General features: G+C 51.1%; 4 protein-coding genes across 4 annotated transcripts; 2 read left to right on the plus strand and 2 right to left on the minus strand.

Annotated features, from left to right (window-relative positions):
- The first annotated feature begins 690 nt into the window (after positions 1 to 690).
- LOC100907430 (monocarboxylate transporter 12-like) lies at positions 691 to 11252 on the plus strand. Its single transcript, XM_003745622.2, has 6 exons — positions 691 to 1637; positions 3531 to 3681; positions 4240 to 4405; positions 5068 to 5194; positions 5378 to 5754; positions 11206 to 11252. The coding sequence occupies exons 1-6, from the start codon at positions 691 to 693 to the stop codon at positions 11250 to 11252; spliced, it is 1815 nt and encodes a 604-aa protein (XP_003745670.2).
- Positions 11253 to 12736: 1484 nt separating this feature from the next.
- Osbp (oxysterol binding protein) lies at positions 12737 to 17864 on the minus strand. Its single transcript, XM_018640382.2, has 19 exons — positions 17803 to 17864; positions 17596 to 17648; positions 17395 to 17518; positions 17017 to 17237; positions 16800 to 16914; positions 16510 to 16656; positions 16025 to 16389; positions 15733 to 15859; positions 15486 to 15597; positions 15326 to 15384; positions 15019 to 15123; positions 14857 to 14934; positions 14607 to 14741; positions 14349 to 14456; positions 13771 to 13832; positions 13487 to 13634; positions 13368 to 13394; positions 13127 to 13255; positions 12737 to 13003 (listed from the first exon to the last, which is right to left on the minus strand). The coding sequence occupies exons 1-19, from the start codon at positions 17839 to 17841 to the stop codon at positions 12938 to 12940; spliced, it is 2220 nt and encodes a 739-aa protein (XP_018495898.2). The 5' UTR covers positions 17842 to 17864; the 3' UTR covers positions 12737 to 12937.
- A 1865-nt stretch (positions 17865 to 19729) lies between these two features.
- On the plus strand, positions 19730 to 21601 carry LOC100902895 (mitochondrial pyruvate carrier 2). Its single transcript, XM_003745513.1, has 3 exons — positions 19730 to 19904; positions 20651 to 20783; positions 20893 to 21601. Exons 2-3 carry the CDS (start codon positions 20656 to 20658, stop codon positions 21134 to 21136), a joined length of 372 nt encoding a protein of 123 aa, XP_003745561.1. The 5' UTR covers positions 19730 to 19904; positions 20651 to 20655; the 3' UTR covers positions 21137 to 21601.
- Positions 21602 to 21666: 65 nt separating this feature from the next.
- On the minus strand, positions 21667 to 23211 carry ND-24 (NADH dehydrogenase ubiquinone). Its single transcript, XM_018640429.1, has 4 exons — positions 23062 to 23211; positions 22548 to 22731; positions 22093 to 22436; positions 21667 to 21990 (listed from the first exon to the last, which is right to left on the minus strand). The coding sequence occupies exons 1-4, from the start codon at positions 23083 to 23085 to the stop codon at positions 21802 to 21804; spliced, it is 741 nt and encodes a 246-aa protein (XP_018495945.1). The 5' UTR covers positions 23086 to 23211; the 3' UTR covers positions 21667 to 21801.
- Between the last annotated feature and the right edge of the window lie 399 nt (positions 23212 to 23610).

Here is a 23610-nt window from a genome sequence, read left to right on the forward strand (position 1 = left end):
TAATTGTCGCCTGCGAAGACGACATACACATACATTTTTTTCTAGGGGATGCACTCTTTGCTCTGGCCGTGAACCACGCAGCCGACCACGGGTCTAATCTTGGCGAGAGATTATATCAATCAAGACGGTTGTTGAAGCCGGCCAGACTAATAGCTCTCCCCTGTCTACGACTGCTGCAACTTATCTACCTGCGAAGAATGACTCGTAGCGGCGGTGCTTCCCAGCAGCTGAAAATCATCGGCAGGGACACGAGTTGAGTTCGCCGTTCTACATACATTGAATCATACCGGAAGAATTCGAACGTTCGTGTCTCTTCCGGCGGCAAAGGTCTCTGAGGAGTTCATGGGCAAAGAACACGGTGCTTTCTCTCGTCGTTATCGTTGTTGTTGTTTCCGTTCTTACTGCTGGGAGTGGGAATTCACCGGACTCGACACGTCTGACCAGTGCGTGCTGTGGCATTGGTTAGATGAAACCGTGCACCATCTCGATCGTGACTCAAGCGAATGCCGAGGACATTCTACGGAATTCGATCTGATTCTGCGGAGGGGAATTCCGCACGTCGGAGAAGCTTCTTACAAATGTTAATGATCGCAGATCCTCAAGTTTCCCGTGGCGACTTTCATCCGCTCGACGTCATGCCAGTCCGAAAGGGCATTTCTGGCTCGAGGTTTTAAATTGTGATTTCCGGAGATGTGCGAGAGTCCGTCGAAGCCATTGAGTCAGCCGCGGGGCAACGACTCGTCTACGCCGATGCCGTCGACCCCCGCCCAACAACATGCCGATCTCGGTCTCCAGATGGGTTCGGGCTTCGTTAATGAGTCCTCCGTCAGTAGAAAAGTGTCGACGACGGACGTGAAGCTCGTGACTTCGCCCCCGGATGGAGGCTGGGGCTGGGTTGTTGTTTTCTGTTCGTTCATGGTCCACGTTCTCGCCGATGGAGTGACCTACACGTTCGGAATATTTTACATCAAATTCGTCGAGTACTTCGAGGAATCGAAGGGCAAAACCGCCTGGGTGGCATCGATTCTGGTGTCGACGACTTTCCTCTGCGGCCCAATAGCTTCGGCTCTTACTAATCTTTACGGGTGTCGTGTGGTGACCATAGCTGGATCTCTTCTGGCGGCGTCCGGGATGTTCATCTCTATCTGGGCGCCGAACGTGACCTTCTTGTTCTTCTCGATCGGAATTCTGACCGGCATGGGCTTGGGTTTGATGTATCTGCCCGCCATTGTCTCGGTCTCGATGTATTTCGATCGGAAACGGGCGTTCGCGACAGGCATCGCCGTCTGCGGCTCGGGATTCGGAACCTTCGTTCTCGCACCCGTGATTGAAGCACTTGTGGATTTCTACGGATGGCAAGGTGCCCTGATGATCACGTCGGGGATGCTCCTGAACTGTGTCGTATTCGGAGCTCTCATGAGACCCCCAGAGTATATTGCGGTTGTGGAAGTCGACACTACGGTCGATCTGGAATTCGGAGACGTCGATAACAACACAGCGCGATTCCCCAACGAGAACATCAGCAAGGAGAGAGAGGCCGAACTGGTCGTCAGTGAGAATCTACTCCGTCCGTCGAACACGATAATATCGCTGCAGAATCATCACAAGCTCGACTCCAAAGAGAAACTCCATCACCGGTGAGTAAAGAACGTCATTTTTTCGCTGAAAGCATTACGATCACCTCTCTGCCGCATCGAGGCGACCCAGGGAGTGAACTTCTTCTTTATAGAAGCGGAAAAATTCTTTGCGAAAGCTCGACTACCACAGTGCAACAGATTCCGTTGGAAAAATCGGCTTCCTCTTCTCTTGGAGAAGAAGCTGAGATTCGAGTCCCCTGCCGAGGCTCTCCGGAAGGCTTATCTAGTTTTATAATTCAGCATTGCCTCCGTTTCGGAAGCAGATCGGAATCCGACGGGAGCCGTCTCGGCTTACGAGTCACAATATCAGCAATCGGATAGGGCCAAGCTGAATTTTGAATAAGCTCGGAGCTAGACACGCAGCTTTCTGTTGGACACGCAGCTCGACCCATTTCGAAAACGCAAACCGGCAAGCTATAATCATGTCGTCTCACCGGCGTACCTCTGAAGCCAGCCCTGAAATTCGAGAGCCACTCTTTGAGCAGTACCTACGGTGGCGAACGTGGGTGTTTGAATTATGACCTTGACACAGACGAACGCGAGGAAAATGAGAGCAGATAGATGCCGACGGCGGTCTTCTTCTCCCGTGCATATGCTTACGCCTCCAGACATAGACAGTTTCTGATAATAGATGTTAACCTCGTACAGCTAGAGCTGATCGATGGTAACAAGCGCCTCGCGGAGGAATATTCTTCCGCCGGGAAGAGCAATATTTGCTTCGTTCGTGGATTTGCCTCCTTCGGGGATTATTCCAATTCTTTCGTCCGAAGCCAGTCCCTGGAGCCGAAACTCCATCTTACTCGATTGAAGTGATCGGTCCTCTCAATTTGCCTAGCCTGAGCCACGGTCAGGGCTCGTGGCTTGCCTTTCTCCTCCGGCGTAGAATGCGTCCCGTTTCCAGTCGATGAGCGTGTTCGAGTGTGCAGCGGAATTCAGTTCATATGTCCTAAATTAATTAGGAATTAGGGTATATAGAGCCACCGCCCGGGGGTTGTCGGTCGTCTGCGGCGCATACTCATCCATCGAGGTCCTCGCTCATCATCAAGGTCCCCAGTTGAAGTTTCGACGGGAGTTGAATATCAATACACATAAAAAGAATTCCATAATTCGGAAAGAGTTGTGAGTTGTAATTTAAATGAATAGCCGTGCGGCTCGAGGCTTCAGGTCGCCGATTCGGTCAATCGGAGGACTTCGCCCAATGTCGCCCATAATCCGGGGCCGATCTGGAGGTCTCGCTCAATCGTCATGAGGGGGAGCATATCTGGAGCCGCACGAGTTCCATGACTGGCGCTCTGGAAATCTAGATCCGCTGATCCCCAAATCTATTCCCAAAGTCCCGCGTTTTAGGGAAAAATGAGGGAATTGTACATTGGTGTGTACATTGGAGTTCTTCCTCAACATGGAGCCCATGGGGAACGAAGAGGATCCTATGATGCTGGACTTCAAGGAGGGCATTCCTCCTTCCCCAGCGGAGTGAGCTGCGGGGACGAATGATTGCGCATCGAAATGATCCCGCGCGCCGGATCTGATGTACGACCCGCGAATGCCTTCTCATTGCATTTCTGGTAGGCCGTGAGAAAGGCCAATTTTGTAGATTAAAGTCGAAACGCCTCCGGCTTTCTCGGTATCCTCCAACTCGATAAGTGGTCGACGCCCGGTCGGAATTTCGCGGACGACGAACCTCCGTCAAGTCCCGTCGCGGATTGACGAGGGACGACTCTCGACCTGCTGGGTTCCCGGGTGGAGTTTTCGGCTTAATAGATGAAGACGTCTTCGAGTGATCGATGCTCCCAGCATCACAAGTCAAATAGATGCTTGACCGAAAAAAAAGCTCCGAGTAACGGGATGTGTTCTCTAGTGCGGAAGGATCATCTAGTATATCTGTCCTTCTAGGTCCGTCTGTCACTTGTCGGTGAACTCAGAACCAGAACTGGTTCTTATCCGCACTCCTTCAATCGACCGCAACCTCTATCTTGAGCGCGAAGCTTTGAACTCCAAGCAGAGCTATGCGTCGTTACGTAAACGCCTCAGCTACACCAGTCAGGTGCGTATAGAACTGCATACCCGGGTCTCATGCATGAGAAAAAGAGGGCACGAGAGAGCGAAAAGAGTTGACATTCTAGCCTGGCATCGAGTTGCAGGCTGGTAGATGTGTCGATTCGAGGTCGCTTATCAGAGCGTCATTTTTTCCGAGCTTTGTGCCCTGCCGAGCTTCACTGGCCGCTGTATTGCAGCCGGATGCGTCTATTCCATCACAATATTCTGTCTGAATATAAGTACAGTGAGCATACTTTATTGGCGGCAAATCAGAGGGAAATTCTCTTGCCTGTTGCCAAACCCCCCCCTCCCCTCGGTTCCGGCATCCCGATGGTTACTAACGCCTCCGGGTTCCCGTGACATTTCTTTCTCCATTGTCCAGTAAATCGATGAATTCCCGTGCTCCGTAGTTCGAGGAATATGGGAAGGGATCTCAGGATGTTCCGTGTCCCATTTCTGCGATATATCCTCTTCCTGTAAAAGACGGCAGAAGCATCGATCGACCGCCGGATGGAGCAGAGTTACTTAAAAACGAATTTCTCTTCCCTCTACCAACCGAACCCAGCCTTCGATATCAGTACATTCGGTACAGCAGCGAGAAGACACACGGGGTGCTCGAGAGAAGTTTTCGGCCTTCATGAAAACAATCACCGATTCGATAGACATCGCTCTACTTTTGAAATCCCCGATATTCATCCTCTTCGCGCTCTCAAATTTCTTCACCTCCATTGGTAAGTGGTTTTCCCTTTTCGTTCGACAGTGGGAGGAGTCCGATTGCGTGGGAAAATTGTGAGGGAGGAAATTCTCTTCGGGCCCTTTCCCTCCGTTATGAGGCTTTGAGTAAGCATGCCAGCGGAAGCTGGATTTCACAGGAGCTCTCCCCGGTGCATGGGGGATCGACAACAGCGTGGGACATTAGGCAAAAAAACAACCGCCCTATTTGCATAAGTGTCTTATACAGAGTTTGCACTCACGGCGATGTAGCCTCCCTCGATCTAATGTCCAAGTCCCACCGCTGGAAAGCCTTGGACCGCTCTCTTATCCGTTTACATCACCGAGCGCTGAATAGAAAGAGGGTCGATCGGACATGTCCTAGTACCTGGGCTCCACAGAGACTTGCAGGTCTGCAGACGGATGAGACGGGTGAGAAAAGGACTGGCCGGGACTCTGATTCTCGCCAACGACTTCTTAGAATTCAATTTTCTCGGACGTTCGAGCTATTTTCCATGAGGCCCTCTTGCTCCCTCGATGAGAGGGTTTCTCTTTCGCTGGACTTTCCCCTCACGGACTAGAAGTCTCGGCGACTCTGGGCCGACGACACCCACGAATACACCTACGCGGGTATTGGAATGAGATAGGTTGCTCTAGCTGAAGTGGACTCCCCTTGCTACAGGATTCAACGTGCCGTATGTGTACATAGCTGACATCGCCAGACGTCAGCTGAACGTGGATGATTCGAAAGCCTCTCTTCTGCTCAGCTTGATAGGCCTCAGCAACACGGCATCTCGTGTCCTGCTCGGGTGAGTCAAGCGTCGGGACAGAAGAGGGATCCCGAGTGAGAGGACGCGAGCTTCGCTTCCATCAAGGGCGAAAAGCCGCCGATGGAGGAGGAACCGGGAGAAAGTCGAACCACATACGCGCCCCGTCATTGCGAGCCAAGCTGATCCGGCCGGCGCACGTAATGACATCATCATTGATTGCAGATACCTCTCGGACAAACGATGTGTCAACCGCATCCTTCTCTACAACGTCTGTATCGCGACGTGTGGCGTCGCGACAGCACTATCCATTTTCTGCACCGATTACGTGCAGTTGTCGGTGTACTGCATTATTTTCGGCGCGACTTCGGGCGCCTTCATCTCGCTGACGTCGGTGATTCTCGTTGATCTCATGGGCCTCGAGAAGCTGAATAACGCGTTCGGTCTCGTACTCTTGTTCGAGGGCATCGCGTGCCTTATCGGGCCACCCTTAACGGGCTGGATTTTCGATTGGACCGGCTCCTATAATTGGGGATTTATCTTCTCTGGCGTCGTGATTGCGACCGGAGGCATCACGCTCTGTCTGATCCCGTGTGTCAGGAAATACGATTCCACAGCTACGAAAGCGTATAGGAGGAAAACTACGAACCACAACAAAAAACCGAGGTCGCTAGAGCCGCCATCCCTGGTCGGCAGTATGTCCTGAATTCTCAACAGACGCACATTTCGCCCGCGACCCAAATAATTTTGTATTGTTAGGGCCAGGGACGCGAATTCGGGGGAAGGGGGAAGATCTAGGCTCCGATCCATTCTGGTTTTTCGGACTCTCGATGTGAGATAGTCTCCCGAGTACGATCCTGGCTTTTCGTGTCTGTGACAATTACGTGAGTACACAAACTAAACGTGACGCGGTAGCCGACGCCGCAAGGAGTCGCTATTATACGATATTTAATCTGTCGCTTCGAGAGAGATATAGACTGGATTTATGATGAACTAAAAATTATTGCGATGAATACGTGAGCTGCTTCTTAGAGCGCCAAAGACTGGACCGGGAGTTTTCCAGTCGAACTCATCCTCCTGATTCGATAGAGCTAGATATAAGTCAGCCAAGTGAGAAACTCTTGAATGGAGAGAAGATAAAGGTCTCGAGGAGAGTAAGTTGAGACAAAAACCGTGATCTACCCTCAAGTAGGTACATTGATTGCTGGTCGATCGAAGCGGAGACAGATCAATTCAGCCGAGAGAGGGCAGATTCGATGTGCTTTTCGTTCATAAGAGTGATCATCCATGGGCTTTCAGCCACCCACGGCGCATCGTTTATTGAACTCCATCCGATTCTTCAACAGTTTATATGTGCTTAACGTCCCATCGAAGGCTATCCGCATAAGCATTCGAGGAGAGGAAGTAAATTTCATGACAGCGCGACGGCGCAGCGCATCGTGAATGGGATGGGATATTTCGTTCCTCTAGGAGTCCGACGGATGTCTAATTTCGGAAATGTTCCTAGAAGGATGGCTCCCGACCATCGACACGTAATATACTGCAGCGAGACCGTTTCCGTCTGGCACCATCGCCGCAGTCTAGGAGAAATGCAGAATGAATTCAAAAACTCCTCAACTCTCCTGTGCCTGGGCCCAGCCTGAATCGAATCCCTCAATGGGAAAAAGAAGGGACTTGCTCGAGTTCTGTCAGTGAGGAAGCTCTCTCGCTGCACGAGCGGATGCGAGCGAGGAGATTGTTGGAGGAACCGCCGTATTTCGTCAGAGAAGGCGTTCGTCTCTCGAATGGAATACGTACATATGTTTGCTCGGAAATGGTTTCCTTCGTATTCTTGCAGACTCTCCCATTCGTACCGCGGACTAGTTTTTGAAAAATAGGCAGGGATTCCGACGAGATCTTATCAGGGATGTCATGCAGTCCTCATGGGAGAATTATTTTAGAAGTTCGAAGCCTCAGATTAGAGGAGCTTTGAATCGCTGTAGACCGTATGATCAAAAGTTTCTGTAATTCCGCCTCTGATTCCTTCACGAAGCGTGAAATACACCTTTGGAAAAATCTTCGTCCTGAAGCAAGCGCCTGCGGCGACTCGGAAACAGCGTAAAGGACGGCAAACAATCAAACGGAGAGGGTGAAAGACGCGGACAGGTGAGACTTGACAGTGAAGCTTTCTCGAAACCCCATCCCAACTTCGGGATGGAATTTCCCAACTTAGGTGCAGAGAACCAAGCTTGTACAAAAGATGGAAAGGTCACATATACTTGATTGAAATAATATATTTTAGGCTAGATAAGTATGAGATGACTAATAGTTGCTGTTATCAATAAATTCCCCGGTATATCCTAAGCTGCTGCAATTCCCTTAATTATCCCTCTCAAGCCAAGAGCGGATCGGAAGAGAAGAAGCAATTCGGGGAGCACAGGGAGTAGCTCCTGGTAAATGTTGAACGCAAGGTCAGACCGGGCCGCTGTCCAGGGAATTCTCGGAGGAGCAGACTATTCCGTCCGACCTCTGTCTGCTCGGTCGAGAACTGAGCGTCATTAATCACAGCCCTCAGGTCATCCCAGCAGCTCTCACGTCTTCCTGAAGCTGTCGACCGCGTCTCCCGTTCATGATGACTCTTCCCGTGGCTGACCGCATAGCCATACCCCAACGCCCGGCGGATACCAGAAGAGGGATTGCTTCCTCGGTGAGATACCCGAGAGCGTATATAGGCGATAGGATCGGGCCGAGCTTTGCATTTTTTTCGGGAAACCGGCATCGAAGCTTCTCGGCGGAATCTCTCACAGAATCCTGTCCCTGTCGGATACGCAACTCCGGCTTTGAAGGGAATTGCTTCGGCAATGCACGATTCTATCATATCTTCGTTCGAGGCGAGCCTGATTCTCTCGACGTCGAAAACACGGATGTCCTTCGAGAATGTTTTCTTAGAGATCGACGGTGTCAGATGTGGCTTTCCGTTGCCAGGCAGGTAAGGTTTGTTGGTGAGTTGAGCTCAAGGATGCGAGAGGTAATCTCCACGTGTGAAACCTTCCGATTTCTAATCATCTCGAACCGCACGGAGTTTTATACTCTGGAGTCGAGACTCCAGACTCCTTTGGCCGAGATTCGGGTCTTGGCTCTTTGGACCCGACTTGTCCCGGGGAAAGTTATTCAGTGTTCCTCGAGCGACAGCCCTGAGAGAGAAGGCCAGCGCCGCGTTGAATGAACCTGACTCGCTTATCGCTGATTCTTTCAGACACCGGGACGGCAGAAGAGTGATTGAGTTCGCGTCGTCAACGCCCATGCCTGTGAATTCATAACTCGATGCAGGGCTCATAGAGATAGATGAACCGGATACACCAATAGGTTGTATGAAATCGTCTTCCTGCAGTAGGATGAGAATAAACGAAATGACCGACGCAGACGGTTCAAGGTCCATCCGACCAGTTCGAAGATTTAATAGATTCTCGCGTAGTCGAGTTCGAAAGGGAAGACAGCCTTGCTTATCTATCTAAGCATCGCTGACGACGCACCAATACTAGAGTCGGTCAGCAGCCGTGAACTCATCGATTCATCAAAGATGACCCCGGTTCCGAGAGTCTCCCTTATCGGGGCTGACAGCTCCTGTCAGCGGCGCGGCCTCCGGAGCCGATCCCTCCATTGTGAAATTTCCTATAAGGCTCTCTGCCGTTTTTCTATTGCACGTCTCCTATCGGAATCTATCGAAGCTCTCTCAGTATGAATCTGCTACGATGCTGTGTCTTCGATGTTTCAGAGTCAGAAGTCCTCTGATCGACACAGTATCAAACTTTTCGGGAGAAGTGAATTTCGAGGACTTCCGGGTGGACGAGAAGCTCAAAGTTCTGAAATCAGGATCAAGTGCATTCCAGCCAGTCTCCTCCATGATCCGCAAAATCTTTTGGGTTCGCATCGGAATTCAGGTTCAAGGAAAATCTCGAGACTTGGCCGCATTCGGGCTATCGACTGCCCCACCGGCAGAGACTTTGATAGGCGTCTCGACCAACGCAGAGATACCATGGATGTGTGTAGATGGGGATTGCATAGATCCCGTAGCCCGCATCCTCATGCTGTTGTCCGGGGCGTGTTTCGCTGCCAGGGAGCGCCCTCGGTCGGAACGCGGGTCTTCGCTCTAGATATGTATGGGAGGCATGCTCAGTCCGAGAGCCAGGGGAAACTTCGAAAGGAATCGAACCGTGGCGAGACCTATCGTCCCACGTCTGCCTTATCGCGGGACTGCATCGAGGCAGGCTCAAATCCCTGATCGTCAACTGGATTCACAGAGATGCTGGACAACATGAGCTGGAGAGCTGGTCGACGATCTCGTTCCCTCGAAACTTCCGGAACCGGCAACGCCTGGCACACGGTCGCTCCATGGAGACCTCCACCTCTTGTGCGATAGTTGGAACAGAAAGTAGGTGAACGGAAGCTCTGGGCGCTCGCTCAGCGGCAGGAGTGCCCATTCCAGAATCTACACAGATACGGGGACGCCCGAGGCCTTGACCAAAATGCGCCGAGTACGATTGCCCTCGAATGAGACTTGTGGATATCTGTACAGTCGACTGAAGAAGAAAGAAATGTTGAGGGACCGTACTTGCAATGAGCCCTGTCTGGAAGCCTCATCCCTCGGAGTTCTTCTCGATGGCTCCGCGGCTGTGCGTCAGAGTAGCCCGTGTTTGTATGGAAGATAGAGATGGACTCGGGAAGCTGCACGGCAAAGCGGTCTTCTCGGGCGTCAACCCGGGAGGCTTTACTGCGCCAGAAGTGGGTTCGCGAGTGCCCGAGTTCTATTCCCGATTCTCACTTAGGACTTGATTGAACATAATAATTTCTCTCAAATCGCCAGTGGCCCATTGGATGAAGTCCTCGTTCCGCGATAGAAGCTTTTCGCGCGACGACGGATCTCCTTGAGAAAGGGCGAAGCTTCTATGCCGAGATTCTCGAGTAAATAAAGAACCGGCATGAGACTGAGTGGGGAGAGAAGCACTTCGTGTGCTTCGCGAATGCTGTTCGAAAAACCGTCTCGGACTCCTGCCATACAGCCTTCTTGGATTCTAACTCGGAACAAGCCGATCCGAGGGCGTTGGAGTCCCGGCGCCGGAGGCCCTACGACGCTCGACCGCGAGAGATCAGAAAAGGAACATAATTCCGTTTTCGAGGCTCGAAACCAGTGAAGAATGGTCATCATGAATTTTCTGAAGAACTTGAAGAAAGAGTAGGTGAATTTCCGCATGGCAGGGTCTGCCGAGTCTTGAAGGGTTCTCGTAGCTCAAGCAGCTTCAAGTGAAGGAAGTGACGTTATGTCAAGAATTTAGTCCGGCTTCCCTGCTTGACAAGCCGGCTGGAGCCTGACTGTCATCCATCAGACTTCCAGCATGGGACTCTCCGTGCGAAATCTACTCTCGCTCCTAAAGATCACGAGCAATGCTTGTTCTCCTAGAAATCGCTGTCGATGATTCACACGAGTTTGTGGCAATCCCACCTGTCCTCTGAGAAATATGTCCTATTGATAAATCGAATGATCTTCCCTCGCAGGCAGAACAAGGAATCGGTGCGATGCCAAAAATGTCTCGGTATGGGACATTGGACGTATGAGTGCACCAACCCCCGCAAGTATCTCAAGAGGGAGTCCCGCACAGAACGCCTCCTAAAAGCAGAGAATCTGGTCAAGCTCGAGAAAGTCGCGCAGCTCCAGCATAAGTAAGCTTCGAGGCCGCGATCGGTGGATACTATTCGTGAACCCGTGAACGGTCTTCAAGGGAATGTGGGCTGCTCTCATATGTATATTTTTCCGACTTTTAGATCAGTCCAGACCCAGCAGACGCGGAGGAAACGGCAAAAGAAGAGACGCGAAACGCCCTCATCGAGTAGCTCGTCAGAGTCCTCGAGCTCGTCAGATTCTTCAGACTCCGAATCGTCCTCATTGTCGTCAAGCTCGGACTCAAGCTCAGATTCGGACTCAAGCTCAGATTCGGACTCCAGCTCATCAAGCGGACCAGGGTCCAGCTCCTCCGATAGCTTTTCTGATTCCGGATCCTCGGATAGCTCGTCTGAGTCTTCTCGATCGGCGAGTCCGCGGAAGAAGGCCAGACGAATGAAATGAGCTCCGACAATGTATAGGTGCCGCACATAATGGAGGCTGCTCAAAAATCTGTTGTGCACATTTAAGTTTTCAGCCGACCGTCTCTGGTAATCCATCTCAACTGTATCAAAAACGATCCTTGAAGACATTCGGTGGGTGCTTTCTGAAGCTCTCTGCTTGTGTTAAATGCAAAAATGTATAGGCAGCTTCAGCCCGGAAACTTCGTCCCATCTCAATAAAGTGAAAAGAAAGTTTCGGGAGGCCCATCTGACGACGGGATCTCCGGGGAGACATTTTCGGCGAGGCTGTTTGTGACGAGCTGCTTGTTTCATGAATTTCATATCTTCCACCGAAATCCCCGTGGGATGATATTTCATAGAATCTGTCGAGCATCGGGGTGGACAGCGCTGGGATCTCTGTGAGCCTCACTTATCAAGCTTACAATGCCGGGCAACGCTAATAATCGATCCGGACATAATCTTGTCCGAGTTGACGACGCATCGTCGTCTAAGGGAAGACTGCATTCGACAGGTATTCCTCATACGTAAATGGTAGTAAGGGAGTGTCGGTATTGAAACTCGGGGGCATTGCTTTCGCTTTATTCGAAGCTCACTCGCATCAAGAGCGAGTGACTGTGCTCCTCCACTCCTCCGCGATATTGGATTCTGAAAGGAAGGAGACATCGATCTAAACATAGCGCTTATACTTTCACATGAGTCTGATCAATATAATAAGAAGAGCGCTGCCATACGCTCCAAGCACATTTATTAAACAATCAAGAATGTTCCAAGAGTTCGTCACATCTTTAACAACAGGTTCGAACCGCCGCAGATCGCGTCGACCTGAGCCCCGAAGTCTTCCTTTTTTTGGCGGGGACGGCAAACTGCATACGCGTCCAACTGCCTATCAGAAGCGTAAGCGATATTTTCGGTTTGGGAGTCCTTATCGAGGGAAATTCCGACGCTGACTACTTCCTAGCTCCCTTGTCGGAGTTCCACCGAGGAAACACTCTCACCGCCACGAGTCTCGAGTGAACATATAAATATTTTCTGCATGTCAGACCAGGGTTTACTCGATTCAGGATGGTTCACAAACAAGGCTCGATTGCGCCAAGTTTTCTTGCAAGCGGTGTCCACGTAGGATCATACTCGCGAGTTCGGAACTCGATTTGGAATTTACTCCCCCGTAATTGCGGGGGCTCGCGCGAGAACCAAGTCCGGAGTCTCAGTATATTGCAATCGTTAGGCTGTTGGAACTGATTAATTATCAAGGACTTATAAAAGGAAAAATCTCCCTTCCCCATCGGTAAGCCACAACAGTTCGACGATCGTATGTATGCACTTTGAAAGTTCGAACTCGCTCTATGAACGATTCTCCAGCCTGTCAGCTCCTCCATCCGGAAATGAAGCCTTCCTCGCTTGAGTCGAGAATCGACGTGGTGGCCTCCGGCGAAAATTTGGATTCGTCTCCGAAATTCAAGAATATAAATATGGGTTCCCTTCTCGAAATCGTTTTTTAAGAGTTGATCTTGGCTCTGCGATGCGGGACCATAGCATCGGATTCTCTGGTGACGATCCCGTCCGATCGAGCCATTTGTTCGGGTGTCCTACGCTTTCCCGACTCGACTCCGATGGTGGTCGGACTCTTGCGGACGTGGAAAGCTCCGGATGAGGGGATTAGCGGTCTACTTGTGCGCGACTCTCATTTCAATCCAAATAGATCGGGGGACATCGCGACCATTCCTGTTTCTCTTTGGAATTCCAGTACTCGCCCTGGAAAGCGGAACGATGTAAGCCTTGGGCTCCTGCTCAGCGAGGTAAATCACAGGACTTCAAACTTCGCGAAGCATTAGAGCGACTTCCAGTGATGGACGTCGACCGGAGACAACATCCCACCTTGTACATATAGATCGGATTGCCGGTTATCGGGTCTTTGTCTTTCTTGAACCAGATCGGCTCGTACGGCGTGTACGGTCTTCCCATCCGCGCAGCGGCTTCGGTTTCCGCCTCCCTCTGTCGGCGTACCTGGAGTTCAAAAAAAACCGCGTGAGCCCCATCTCGGAGAGAACGTTGCGGATCGGAGGAAATGCGAATTTGCTGCTCCCCCTCAAAGGTATCCCTGGGGGACGATATTTACCAGACGCTGTTTCTCCTCGAGCTGGACCTGTAAGGAACACACAGAGCAAGGCTTTAATATCCGTGGTGAGCGAGACTCAGTCAGCTTGGAGTTGCATTAAAACAGTCGAGCGAGCTCACCTTGATATTGTTGGCTTCGTCCAGGTTACCCTCTTCCATGAGCCGTTGATCCGGTCGCAATCTTGAATCCGTCGGGGCAATACCTTCCTCTGGCTCGTTCAACTGGCACGCTAGTACGGTGAAGTTATACATTTTCTCATACTCCGGTCTGTGGATCAATGAGACAGTTTGGAACCCGATATCTTTGCCCGAATTCCCAAGGGGGACTCAAAGGAAAATCTCAAGTGATTGTGGGGGTATGACTCTCGGTGTGAAAAAGTGTCGGCCTCTCGGCTATCACTCACGCGGGGGCAACTCGCTTCCATATGGTCTTCGGGGTAGCCGTTTCGAACACGGGTTTCGATCCCTGGGGAGAAAGATTCAATCAGATACATCGATTGAGTGATTGCCGTGCTCTCTGAGCGTTTCGTATCGCTTATGTTGATTTGCATTGCCCCTCATCGACGTTGTCTCTTGCGAGGGGTCGCGAACTCAGATTCAGCGGCCGGCTTTCTTAACCGGGCACCCGAGACAGTATCCGTTCCTCACGGGGGAGCGCCAGAACGAACTCCCTCGCGAAAACTCAATCTCTCGCGCGTCTGAGTGAGATTAGATACAGTGGCGGAGAATAACTGTCCGGCCTTCGGGAACTCTGAATATTATCAATAAATTATCAATCCAAGTAAATCGGAATCGATCCGAGGAAATCGGTCGCTCGCGGAGTATCACGGAGCGGACGGGAGCGTAGATGAGTTTCCCGAACCCATCGCGAAAGTGCGGAGATATGTTTCGCCCGCTCGGATTCTACAGCTCTTGAATCCTCTTCTACAGCTCTACGAGAATGGCTTTTGTATCAGAAATCGAGAAAATTGGCTGCCCCTACCTTAGTGCTCTGAGTGTTGACAACCTTGAGCGCTTCGATCTTCGAGTCCCACTTGCCCTGGAGAACCCAGTGAGCCTGACCCTGCGCATCGGTAACGACGCCAGTGACCTAGAGAGAGGGGGATAGCGATTAGCTCGGATGGAATCGAGCGGAACCGCGAAATCCACGCGAATAAGGGGTGCTTCACTCCCTTAGCTCGAAAAGCGTTTTTCATCGCATCAAGGAGCCAAGAAGTGCGAGAAGTCGATCTCAACTGACCTTGCGCTCCGAGTCCCTAGAGAAGTAGGAGTAGGCTTGAAACTTGACGTGACAGACGTCTCCGGTGGTATGATTAACGATTTCCACGTCGCCGTGATGATCGACCCACAGTTTGCCGACTATTATATTGTGCACCTGGAATCGAATCACTCTGATGGGACCAAGGATCTAGATTTGCGGGAAATGTGTAACCTGCTCCCAGTTTCAAGCAGAATATATGCCCGCCTAATCAAACGTGACCATGTATTACCGTCGTAGTAGCTTTCTTCCACGTGAAGTGATAGCCGAGCTCAGGGAATTCGAGATGAACCACGCCGAGAGGTATAATCTGCGGAAAATCAGTTTCTTAGCGGCTTATCTTGCTGGAGCTCTCTTGTCTGACGAGAAAATCCTCTTTTGGGAGCTCGCATACCTGTAGATATTTCCCTCTGAATTTCGAAGTCATTGTGAACTCTTGCCAGACCCGCCACTTCCTGCCCTCGCAGTGCTGGGCAAGCATCGGAGGATGGTGAGAAACCTGTTCGTGGACGAAATATCCCTCATTAGCATAGATTTCCCACTACGTAATGTATAAACTAAGTGCATGGATGTACTAGACGCCGCGTATATTCCGAACGATTTCCCCCGAGAGATTCCTCTGCGATTCCCGAATCCTAGAGGTCCCCCGTCCACTCTTTTGCACTGAATATAATCTCCGAAGCTTTCTGGTCGGAACCTACCTGCTCAGATATGAGCCTCCAGCCAAGATCATCTGTTCTGTCACACTCGTATGTTTCACCTGGGAGAAATCGACACTGCCACTCAGAGTGTCTGACTACCTAGAATCGATCTGATATACTCTCAATAAGAGGACAGTGTCTGTGAAGGAATTAGACTCACCTAGGAGGGGGTTGAATGGTTTCCCTGTTCGGTTCGAGGTTGTCGAATACGAAGACACCATGAAGCAAGCAATGTAGACGAGCTGTTGCTGAGGACTCTCACACTTTGCAGCCTGAGAAATTCGTCGGGAAGGATCAGAACATAGTACTCGTATCGATCGAATTCGCTTCGATTCGTAAATCTCCAATCGGAAAGCATTGGAATTCTACAGAGAAAGTGATTTCAGAGTTCAAGGTAAGGAACCGACCTTATCGAGGAGCGACGCATATTCGAAGTCTTCAGCGAGACGCTGCAACGTGGACAGCGGCTCGTTGAAGTTGACCGGCATCGGAATTTTCGTCAACTCCTTACCAATGCAGTTCTTCATGATCGACCTTCAGGGAAAAGACGGAATCGTTACGATCAGAAAGGTCTCCGACATCGTGGTCCAAGTTCATCGGAGGGCAGGGGAGGAGGTTCTGCCGGACCAATGCGCAGACAGTTCCAATTATTTCCTTGTGACAGGTGGAATGGGATCCCCACGAGTTCGGAACACCTACCACAAAGAGATCGAATGGCTCGGTTTTTCCGGAATACAAGTCCTCCTCTTGCGAGCGGCCCCAGGGGAAAGAACCTCCTCAACATCGCTGCACGGGTCTTTTGTTGAGGGCGGCTTTGTGTCGACGGAATTCTTCTTCTTCCGACGCACAACGTTGGCTTCTTTGTACTGCGGATCCTCGTCTTCATCTCCGCTGCTGTCTCCAGAGAAATCGTTTCCTTCACTGGCGGTGCTCTCAGTGCGTTTTTTCTGCGGCATCGATAATACGAAATCCACAGCCGTTTCCTCCGGCGCGTCGAAAAACTCATCATCGTCGCCTTCGGATACCGCTTGATAACTGGCCCACGTTCCTCCGGAAGTTGCTTCCTGAAGGAATTAGAGACGAGAATTGAAATAACCGACAAAGAAATGAGATCACTCGCGGGGATCAGACTTCGAGTCGGGCGACGAAGCGAAAAGTTCAATAGGCGAGGAACGGGGACTGACCTTCGCGCATTTTTCCAAGTGAGAGTGCTGTCTGGCCAATTGCTCCAGCTGTTCCTCGAGCTTCAGCCGTTGCGAGTGCTCGTGGTCGAGCATTCGTGCCCACTGGTTGTACAGGGAGTTTGCCAGCTCCAGATATTCCCCGCTCGTCTGAAGAAGCAATGAGATCCATTAGAGTCAACAGTCAGCCGTCGCTCTCCGGTCCATCGATTCGTCCGGCTTGTTGCCCCGTCCAACGCCCACAACGGACTCAGAGGAAAGTACACACCGGTGGTCACAACGCCGACCATTACCTTCATGATGTTGGTGCTCGTGATCCTGAATAGTGTAGCTCGTTCATTAACCTGTTTCATGATGTTCCGACATTCACCCTCCACCGATTCGCACTGCTCGAGTTCGTTCAGGCACCTGCGGTAATTTTTTCCGCTTGAGAGAACTCTAGAGCCGGATAAGAACTCACTCGACGGTGATTGCGCAATCCATTCGCATGTTCTCGTCCCTTCTACCCACCGTTTAAGAGCCTGACTGTGCTTCTCGACCAAATCGTTGCAAGTCTTCACATCGTCCAGCTTCGTTGCAAGAGTTTTCAGAAGTTTCTCTTGTTCGGTTTGTGCGTCCTGGACAGAAACTTCGAAGGCGACGTCTTCCTCGTTCTCCTGCTTTCTGATCGAGTGGTCCTTAGCAAGGGCCAGGGACGTGACCCAGCGCTGCCGTTCGACCTCCGATCTGGCCTAGAGAGTGGAGACGGTACTCATGAGGAAACTCCCTTCGAATCGCCCGCTTCTCCCCAACTCCAATAGATGGTCATTACTGCCGGAGGGTAGATGCAAGACCGCACAGAACTTGGCGTCAACGCAAAGCAGGGAAGGCGCTCTCTGCCACACTTACTCGAAGGTGGAACATCTGTGTACCACCGTTGGATATGATGAAATTGCACGAGTCTTCCGTGTGTATAGCTGCGGATACCAGCGATATCGTACCCCGACAGGTGTGCGACATTTCTTGTTTGTTTCTGGAGAATAAGAAACGAATGCTTGAATCTTGGTCTCGGTGTGAACATCCCCGAAGGAGGAGATTAGTCATACGAACCTGTAGTAGGAGAGCATTCCGTCGTGGATTACGAACCATCGTTTTTGATATCCCTGAAACGAAGACGATTTTTGTCACATGCGCACACATTGAAATTACACAAAGTTTCGCTCCACTTCCCGTCTGTGCGGAGCTTTTAGAACGACGGTGAGCTATTGCGTCGTCAGATTACGTTCACAGCGAGGAGCCTGACGGTAGGATACCCACCTTCAAATAATTCGTCCACTTTGCCAGCCAGCCTTTCATATTAGGATCCGCAAGGACGACCGCGCCTTGGAGGGATTTCCCGCTGTCACTCATGCTGGATCGGGGGGAGCCGTCCTCGGAAATCGTGTCGATTTTTGACTGCTCCTTACGGCAGTCACGCTTCAGCTTCCACCCAATGGTAGCGATTAAGGTTCAAAACCCCGCGATATCCTGGCTTGAGCTCTGGAATTGATCAATTCTTGAATAAAATAATAATAATGATAAAATAGGAATAACAGTACTATTGGCAACAATTCGCCGGGCTAGACAGGGACAGCCAGATTCGACTTCGGAACATTGGAGAAAAACGGGGGAAATGTAGCAACGAAGACTTCTGTTGCGCAACGGAAAGCGTCGAATTCGGAATGAAGCTGCCGTCAGCATCGGCCACTCGACTTCGGAACGGCTGACTCCGGCGTAATATTCGTGGCCGACAGTCACAAAACTGAAACGTGCCGGCCGTGGAATCGAGCACCTTTTGCTTCCGAACGTCTAGAATAAAAGCTCTCCCGACAAGAAGGATATCGAAGAAGGTTCGATACTACTTCCTTCGAATGAATGGCGAACGGACACTCCTGGACTTTGGGCACTAGATCACGTGTTTGGATATACTTTCGGCAGCGACGACGTATCGACCACACAATATTCCGGAGCTGCTCCGATAAGGGGAAATTATTCTCCAAGATTAAGCTACCGATGCATTCCCCTCGTCATCATTAACATTTTAGCCATCTCAAGGGGAGCGATGCATTCTTCTCGAGTATAGATAATATATTCAAGATCACTTGACGCGAACTGGTCCGGTTTGAGCGATCTGGATGCCGAGCCATCTAATCAAAATATCGCTCTGAGAGGAGTTCCCCTGCCTACGCTTCTCCTCGTCTCCAGGAAGCGGGGAAGGACCAAGAGATTCGCAAGTAGTTCAGTACACTCCGAGGAGCTCTAGAAACGGAGCACGAAACTCTTCTTGCCAAAAACGTTGGGTAATTGCTCCTCGGGAGGTTTCCCGTTCTCACCGTTCAGCAACAGCTGATTGACAGATATGAAGAAAGCCAGAGTCACCATCTGTTTACCCTCAGGCAGCTAGGAGAGAATTACACAAAGAAAAAAACCTCCCAGAGAACTGAGTCCTCTCGGGGTTTGGAAAAGCGATAGCCACAGCTGTCAACGGACAACGTTCACGACGAGGAGCTCTCACACGTAGAGTAACTTGACAATACATCTATGCCATCTGGCACGACTGAGACCGAAGCGGAACGTGGATACCCTCCGATGAAACAATCAGAATCCGCTGTCGGAAAATCAACACTTCATGACTGCCATCGGAGCCAACCAACCTGAGTTTACTCGTCAGCTGGTTCTACGGTGCCGGAGATCGAGGAAATCTTGGATGACCCCACTAGAATCTTCTTAGAATCCATTCGGATGGAAATGGAGCACGATTCATTCACGTACCATCGAGGGCAGTTCAGCACTTATTTTCCAACTCAAAGTATCATGTTGCAACGCTGCTAAGCTCATTCCGAAAGATCTGTACGAACAAAGAGACCTTGTCGAGATGAGAGCAGTAGTAGCGGCGGCTACAGCAGATCTACCATCACCACCGATGACACCACTGTGTGTCTGTGATGTTGGCGCTTGGCAGCCTTTAGCGGAATCAGCTGATCTTGAGAAGCGGGAGCCGGCATGCATCTCCTCATCAATGCATGGGATTCGGCTGGGCTCTGGATGGAAGCCTTCCTCCCGCGGATGCTCGGGGCTGGAACCGAGCGATCCATCGTAAGAAGAACAAATGGATCTTGCGAACAGTTCTTCCACGACAGCGTCTAAAGATCTCCCGGTAATGTGCTCGAGAGTTCCTTCGGGATCGTCTGCTCGACGTCTTTCTGTGAGAGAACGAATGACAGCGGGGGGAACAACGGAACAACCACCACCATCGCAGACGGCAGCTTGCAAAGAAGATCAAGGGCTTGCGCCTGTTTGACAACACAGTATACACCGCGACGTAGTGTTTTGTATGCACAGGTGATCGAACTCCTGTGCTCGCAGTCGTCTACAGCAAGGTCAGGATAATGCAGATGCAGGAGAGATGATATGGATCGAAAGTCAATCAGCTGGGTGAGGCGATGGGAGGGTAGACCGTCCGGTCTCGATGTAGATTCCACAACTGCATCGTCTTCTGGTGCCAGTCGGCTATCTGATGTCCTTCAATCGGCTTCTAACGATAAGACTGCGCTCCTGGAAAAGTCCTGAGTGTCGAGACGGGTCACCCGTCGAGTTAGTTTCAAGGCCCCAGACCTCATGTGTCCTGATTCCTGATTTTCCGGTCCCCTCTTACTGACTCTCGATAGAGTTGCGCGTCTCTCCTACCTCAGAGCGAGACCACGGAGGGCTGTTTTGCCGAGGTATAGTTGAAAAGGGAGAATCGCCCGGAGCGACCCGCGAAAGAATTGCCCGAGACAGTTTAGGAATACCTACCCCCTTCCTCCGTCCTCCAACACCTGGAATCTCTGCTGTTGAGCGGAAAAAGTACCCGATGCCGCTAATCCTCCCCCGATAAATCAACGTTTCTCATATGTGGCTCACGCCCAAGCAGAGAGATTCCGGCTCTTCTGACTGAGAGGGATGACACGCGATCCCCCTCGTGAGTCGTTGATCGCTACGATCCTCGAGGGCTTGTCGTAGCGATAGCCCCACTTCATCCCAGACGGCCGAACATCAGAGATAGCGGACTGAATCGGAAGATCACCCCAAACATAAAGAAAAGCGAATGACTCGGATGAAGACTCAAAATTCCTCATTTTCCCAGCGGAGATGTCAAGCGCAGTTTATAGGGCCCTGGTCGGATCCGTGGACAAACATGTTCCGACAAACATGCGGCCCCTCTGGGAGCATCCTGCCGGCCCGAAAACAGTCTTCTTCTGGGCTCCGGTTTTCAAATGGTGAGCCTCAGCCTCTCTCATCCTGCCCCGGTAGACAATAATCGGTGATCTCCATTCTCGGATCTCTCGCAAAGCAGTGGAGGAGGCTCATCCTTTCATGTACTTGCAGGTGCCTTGTCATCGCAGGCCTCGGAGACCTCAAGAGACCGGCAGAAAAGCTATCGATCACGCAGAGTTCGGCACTGGCAGCCACGGGAATCATCTGGAGCAGATATTCGTTGGTCATCAAGCCGAAGAATTACGCCCTATTCACCGTGAATTTATTCGTTGCGGCAACGGGCCTCTATCAACTAGGTCGCGTAGTGAAATACAAACAAGAGCAAAAAGCTCTTCGAACTTCGGCAGCTCAGTGAAACGCACAAAGCGCTCCAAGTCGGGAAGCTGCGAGAGTGATCGGACGGAGGGAAAGCGAAATTCCTCGAGGGAAACTGCCACCATCGTAGCAACTGCCGATCGTAATCTAAGCGCGAACCTATGGTTGAATCACCCCACGCTCGAGCCCCTCTCACTGGTAAACCACCGGAGGCCTCTTGCGTGGTTCGAGTAAAACAGATTCAAAGTCGGTCCATGCGTGAGTTCTGCCCGAGTTCCGCTCTCAGTCATAAGGCAGAATGAGCTGAACATCGTTATGTAGTTTCAAATTTTGCTTCCTGTTCTAGCTCAGTCCCCCTGGATGAGTTCACTCTTCGAACTTATTTGGCGATGCGAAAGCGGAGCTGCTTGTTAAAATCGAGAGTGTTCCATGCTCTCTTAGGCGTCAATGACGGAGTGTTTTCAGGATACAATAAAGGATTTCGGTTGCTGATGGAGAGAAAGAATTTTAATGGACCCTCCCGGAGTCGACCTTCCGTAACCGAGACTGAATCGAGACGCTCAAATGACCTAGCCGCAAAGACCTTGCTCTATTTATTTCACATGAATCGCAGAAGTAACATCTGCTACGAGAGCGAGGATTAAACAAGAACATATGATCGTAAGCCTCGATTGAACATTGAGCCCAAAGTCCGATCCTTATAAACTACAAGCCCGATTGGACTTTGAATCCGGGGCCCTTGGGTGGCTCGGTTAGGCAGGTCAGGCCTCCGGCGGGTTCTCCTGCCTTGCGCCCGTTGTAGGGCCCGATTTTGGGCTTCTTGCCGGCTTTCAGCTCGTCGAGGATATGGTCGACATCCTTGTTTGTGAGATCCTCGTAGTAGTCGTCGTTGATCTGAAACAATATTCGATGAGACTCCCTAAGAACATCCCAGTTCACGGGCACCGTTTTTCCCGGGCCTGCTAGACAGCTACCCAAGGCAAGAACTGGACTTACTTGCAGCATGGGAGCATTCACACACGCTCCTAGACACTCGACCACCGAAAGGGTGAAGAGTCCGTCCTTGGTTGTTTCTCCGTTTTTGATAGCGAGTTTCTTCTCGATGTGGGCCTGGACGTCCTCTGCTCCGCGCAGCATGCACGGGGTCGTCGTGCAGATTTGGATGTGGAATTTCCCGACTGGTTCTCTGTTGTACATTGTATAGAAAGTCGCAACTTCATAGACTCGGATTCTCGGCATGCCAAGATACTCTGCGACGTAGTTCATTGCAGAGATGGGCAACCATCCGGCCTGACGCTGAGCGAGATCCAGAAGAGGGAGCAGCGCGGCATTCGAATGACCTGCGAGCATGAAACAGAGCTTCCTTAAATTTACGCACCCATTCAGTCAAGATGGGGATCCGGTTCGTGTCTGAGCTCCTTTGCGGGAAGCAGAGGTTCCGCCTCACTCACCCTCGGGATACACGGCAATGATCGCTTTTGCTCTCTTCAAATTCTCAGCGCTGAACTCGAACTTTATATCCAAGTTGTTCTTCTCTGAATCTCGGTGTACGAACAACTTATCGCTACTCAGCGCAGAGCTAGTACTTAGACTACGAACTCCCGCCCTAGCGCAACGAACGACTGACGTCAACATCTGGAATGATAAGAAGCTGTTTGAGATTCGAAGCCGGTCTCGCGCAATGCTTCACCCCCAGGTCGCAGAGAGCTGGTTGATATTCCTGCGGTCGGGCGATTATTTTCGGATTTCACTTATGCTACGTCGATCAAACTGTAGGCAACCGCGCCATAGCCAGAGCACTGTCAACCTCGAGAGCTCCACAACGGATCGCGAACATCTCATATCGAACTCGATGCCTAATTAATATTCCGCGAATCTGAGATACGTGAACCGTGATCTGTGGAGAGGGAGGACTTCTCCCCTTCTCATTAATCAGGAACCACGCGACCATTTCCGCCAAAATACCATGAATCGCGGCTGAGAGAACATCAGATGTTCCTTCTGCCACCTCGAAGCCTCCTGCCAAGGGAGAGCGAAAACAGCGGTTCTAGAGTTCTTCCTCAACCCTCCGAACCTCGCTCGAAGACTCCAACTGCGGACTCGGAGGTCGTCGTCCGAAACGTCGCCTCCACTGGATGCCAAACTCACTTTTGTGTCTTGAGTCCAGCTCTCGGTGACCTCCTCCTGAGGTTTAAGCCATTCGTCCTCAAAACAAATCGCTGATCAAAACAATCAGCTGGTCGTCGGGCCCATGTCTTGGTCTGGCGGAGCGCGCGCAGGTTTGAATTCCCGTGTAGGACGGGAAATGACGGATGAGAGGCTGTAAACCCTGATCATATGGGGCTATGATGTGCATGGTTCCGGATTCTTCGAACGCATGGGAGCAGAAGCATCTTACGACTTTATTGCGTGGAGATTTGTCGATTATGTCCGTATTCGAACGCGCTTCCCCGATCATCCCCGGGTCGCTCGTCGCTCCGCCTCAAAACTCTTCACTTGATCGATCAATTATCA

This window comes from Galendromus occidentalis, unplaced genomic scaffold (genome assembly GCF_000255335.2).
Source record: "Galendromus occidentalis unplaced genomic scaffold, Mocc_1.1 scf7180000077484, whole genome shotgun sequence".
Lineage (NCBI taxonomy): Eukaryota > Metazoa > Arthropoda > Arachnida > Mesostigmata > Phytoseiidae > Galendromus > Galendromus occidentalis.

Excerpts from the sequence above, each read along its gene's own strand:
- LOC100907430 (XM_003745622.2), top strand. The coding sequence starts at position 691 with ATGTGCGAGAGTCCGTCGAAGCCATTGAGTCAGCCGCGGGGCAACGAC. Across the intron at positions 4,406-5,067 it reads AAATTTCTTCACCTCCATTG|GATTCAACGTGCCGTATGTG; the intron begins GTAAGTGGTTTT and ends CCCTTGCTACAG. Across the intron at positions 5,195-5,377 it reads GCATCTCGTGTCCTGCTCGG|ATACCTCTCGGACAAACGAT; the intron begins GTGAGTCAAGCG and ends CATTGATTGCAG.
- Osbp (XM_018640382.2), bottom strand. The coding sequence starts at position 17,841 with ATGAAAGGCTGGCTGGCAAAGTGGACGAATTATTTGAAG. Across the intron at positions 17,238-17,394 it reads CACAGATGTTCCACCTTCGA|GCCAGATCGGAGGTCGAACG; the intron begins GTAAGTGTGGCA and ends TCCACTCTCTAG. Across the intron at positions 13,256-13,367 it reads TCGAGGAGAAACAGCGTCTG|GTACGCCGACAGAGGGAGGC; the intron begins GTAAATATCGTC and ends TTTGAACTCCAG.
- LOC100902895 (XM_003745513.1), top strand. The coding sequence starts at position 20,656 with ATGTCAAGCGCAGTTTATAGGGCCCTGGTCGGATCCGTGGACAAACAT. Across the intron at positions 20,784-20,892 it reads TGGGCTCCGGTTTTCAAATG|GTGCCTTGTCATCGCAGGCC; the intron begins GTGAGCCTCAGC and ends ATGTACTTGCAG.
- ND-24 (XM_018640429.1), bottom strand. The coding sequence starts at position 23,085 with ATGTTCTCTCAGCCGCGATTCATG. Across the intron at positions 22,732-23,061 it reads TCTCTCAGCCGCGATTCATG|ATGTTGACGTCAGTCGTTCG; the intron begins GTATTTTGGCGG and ends TTATCATTCCAG. Across the intron at positions 22,437-22,547 it reads CATTGCCGTGTATCCCGAGG|GTCATTCGAATGCCGCGCTG; the intron begins GTGAGTGAGGCG and ends TCATGCTCGCAG.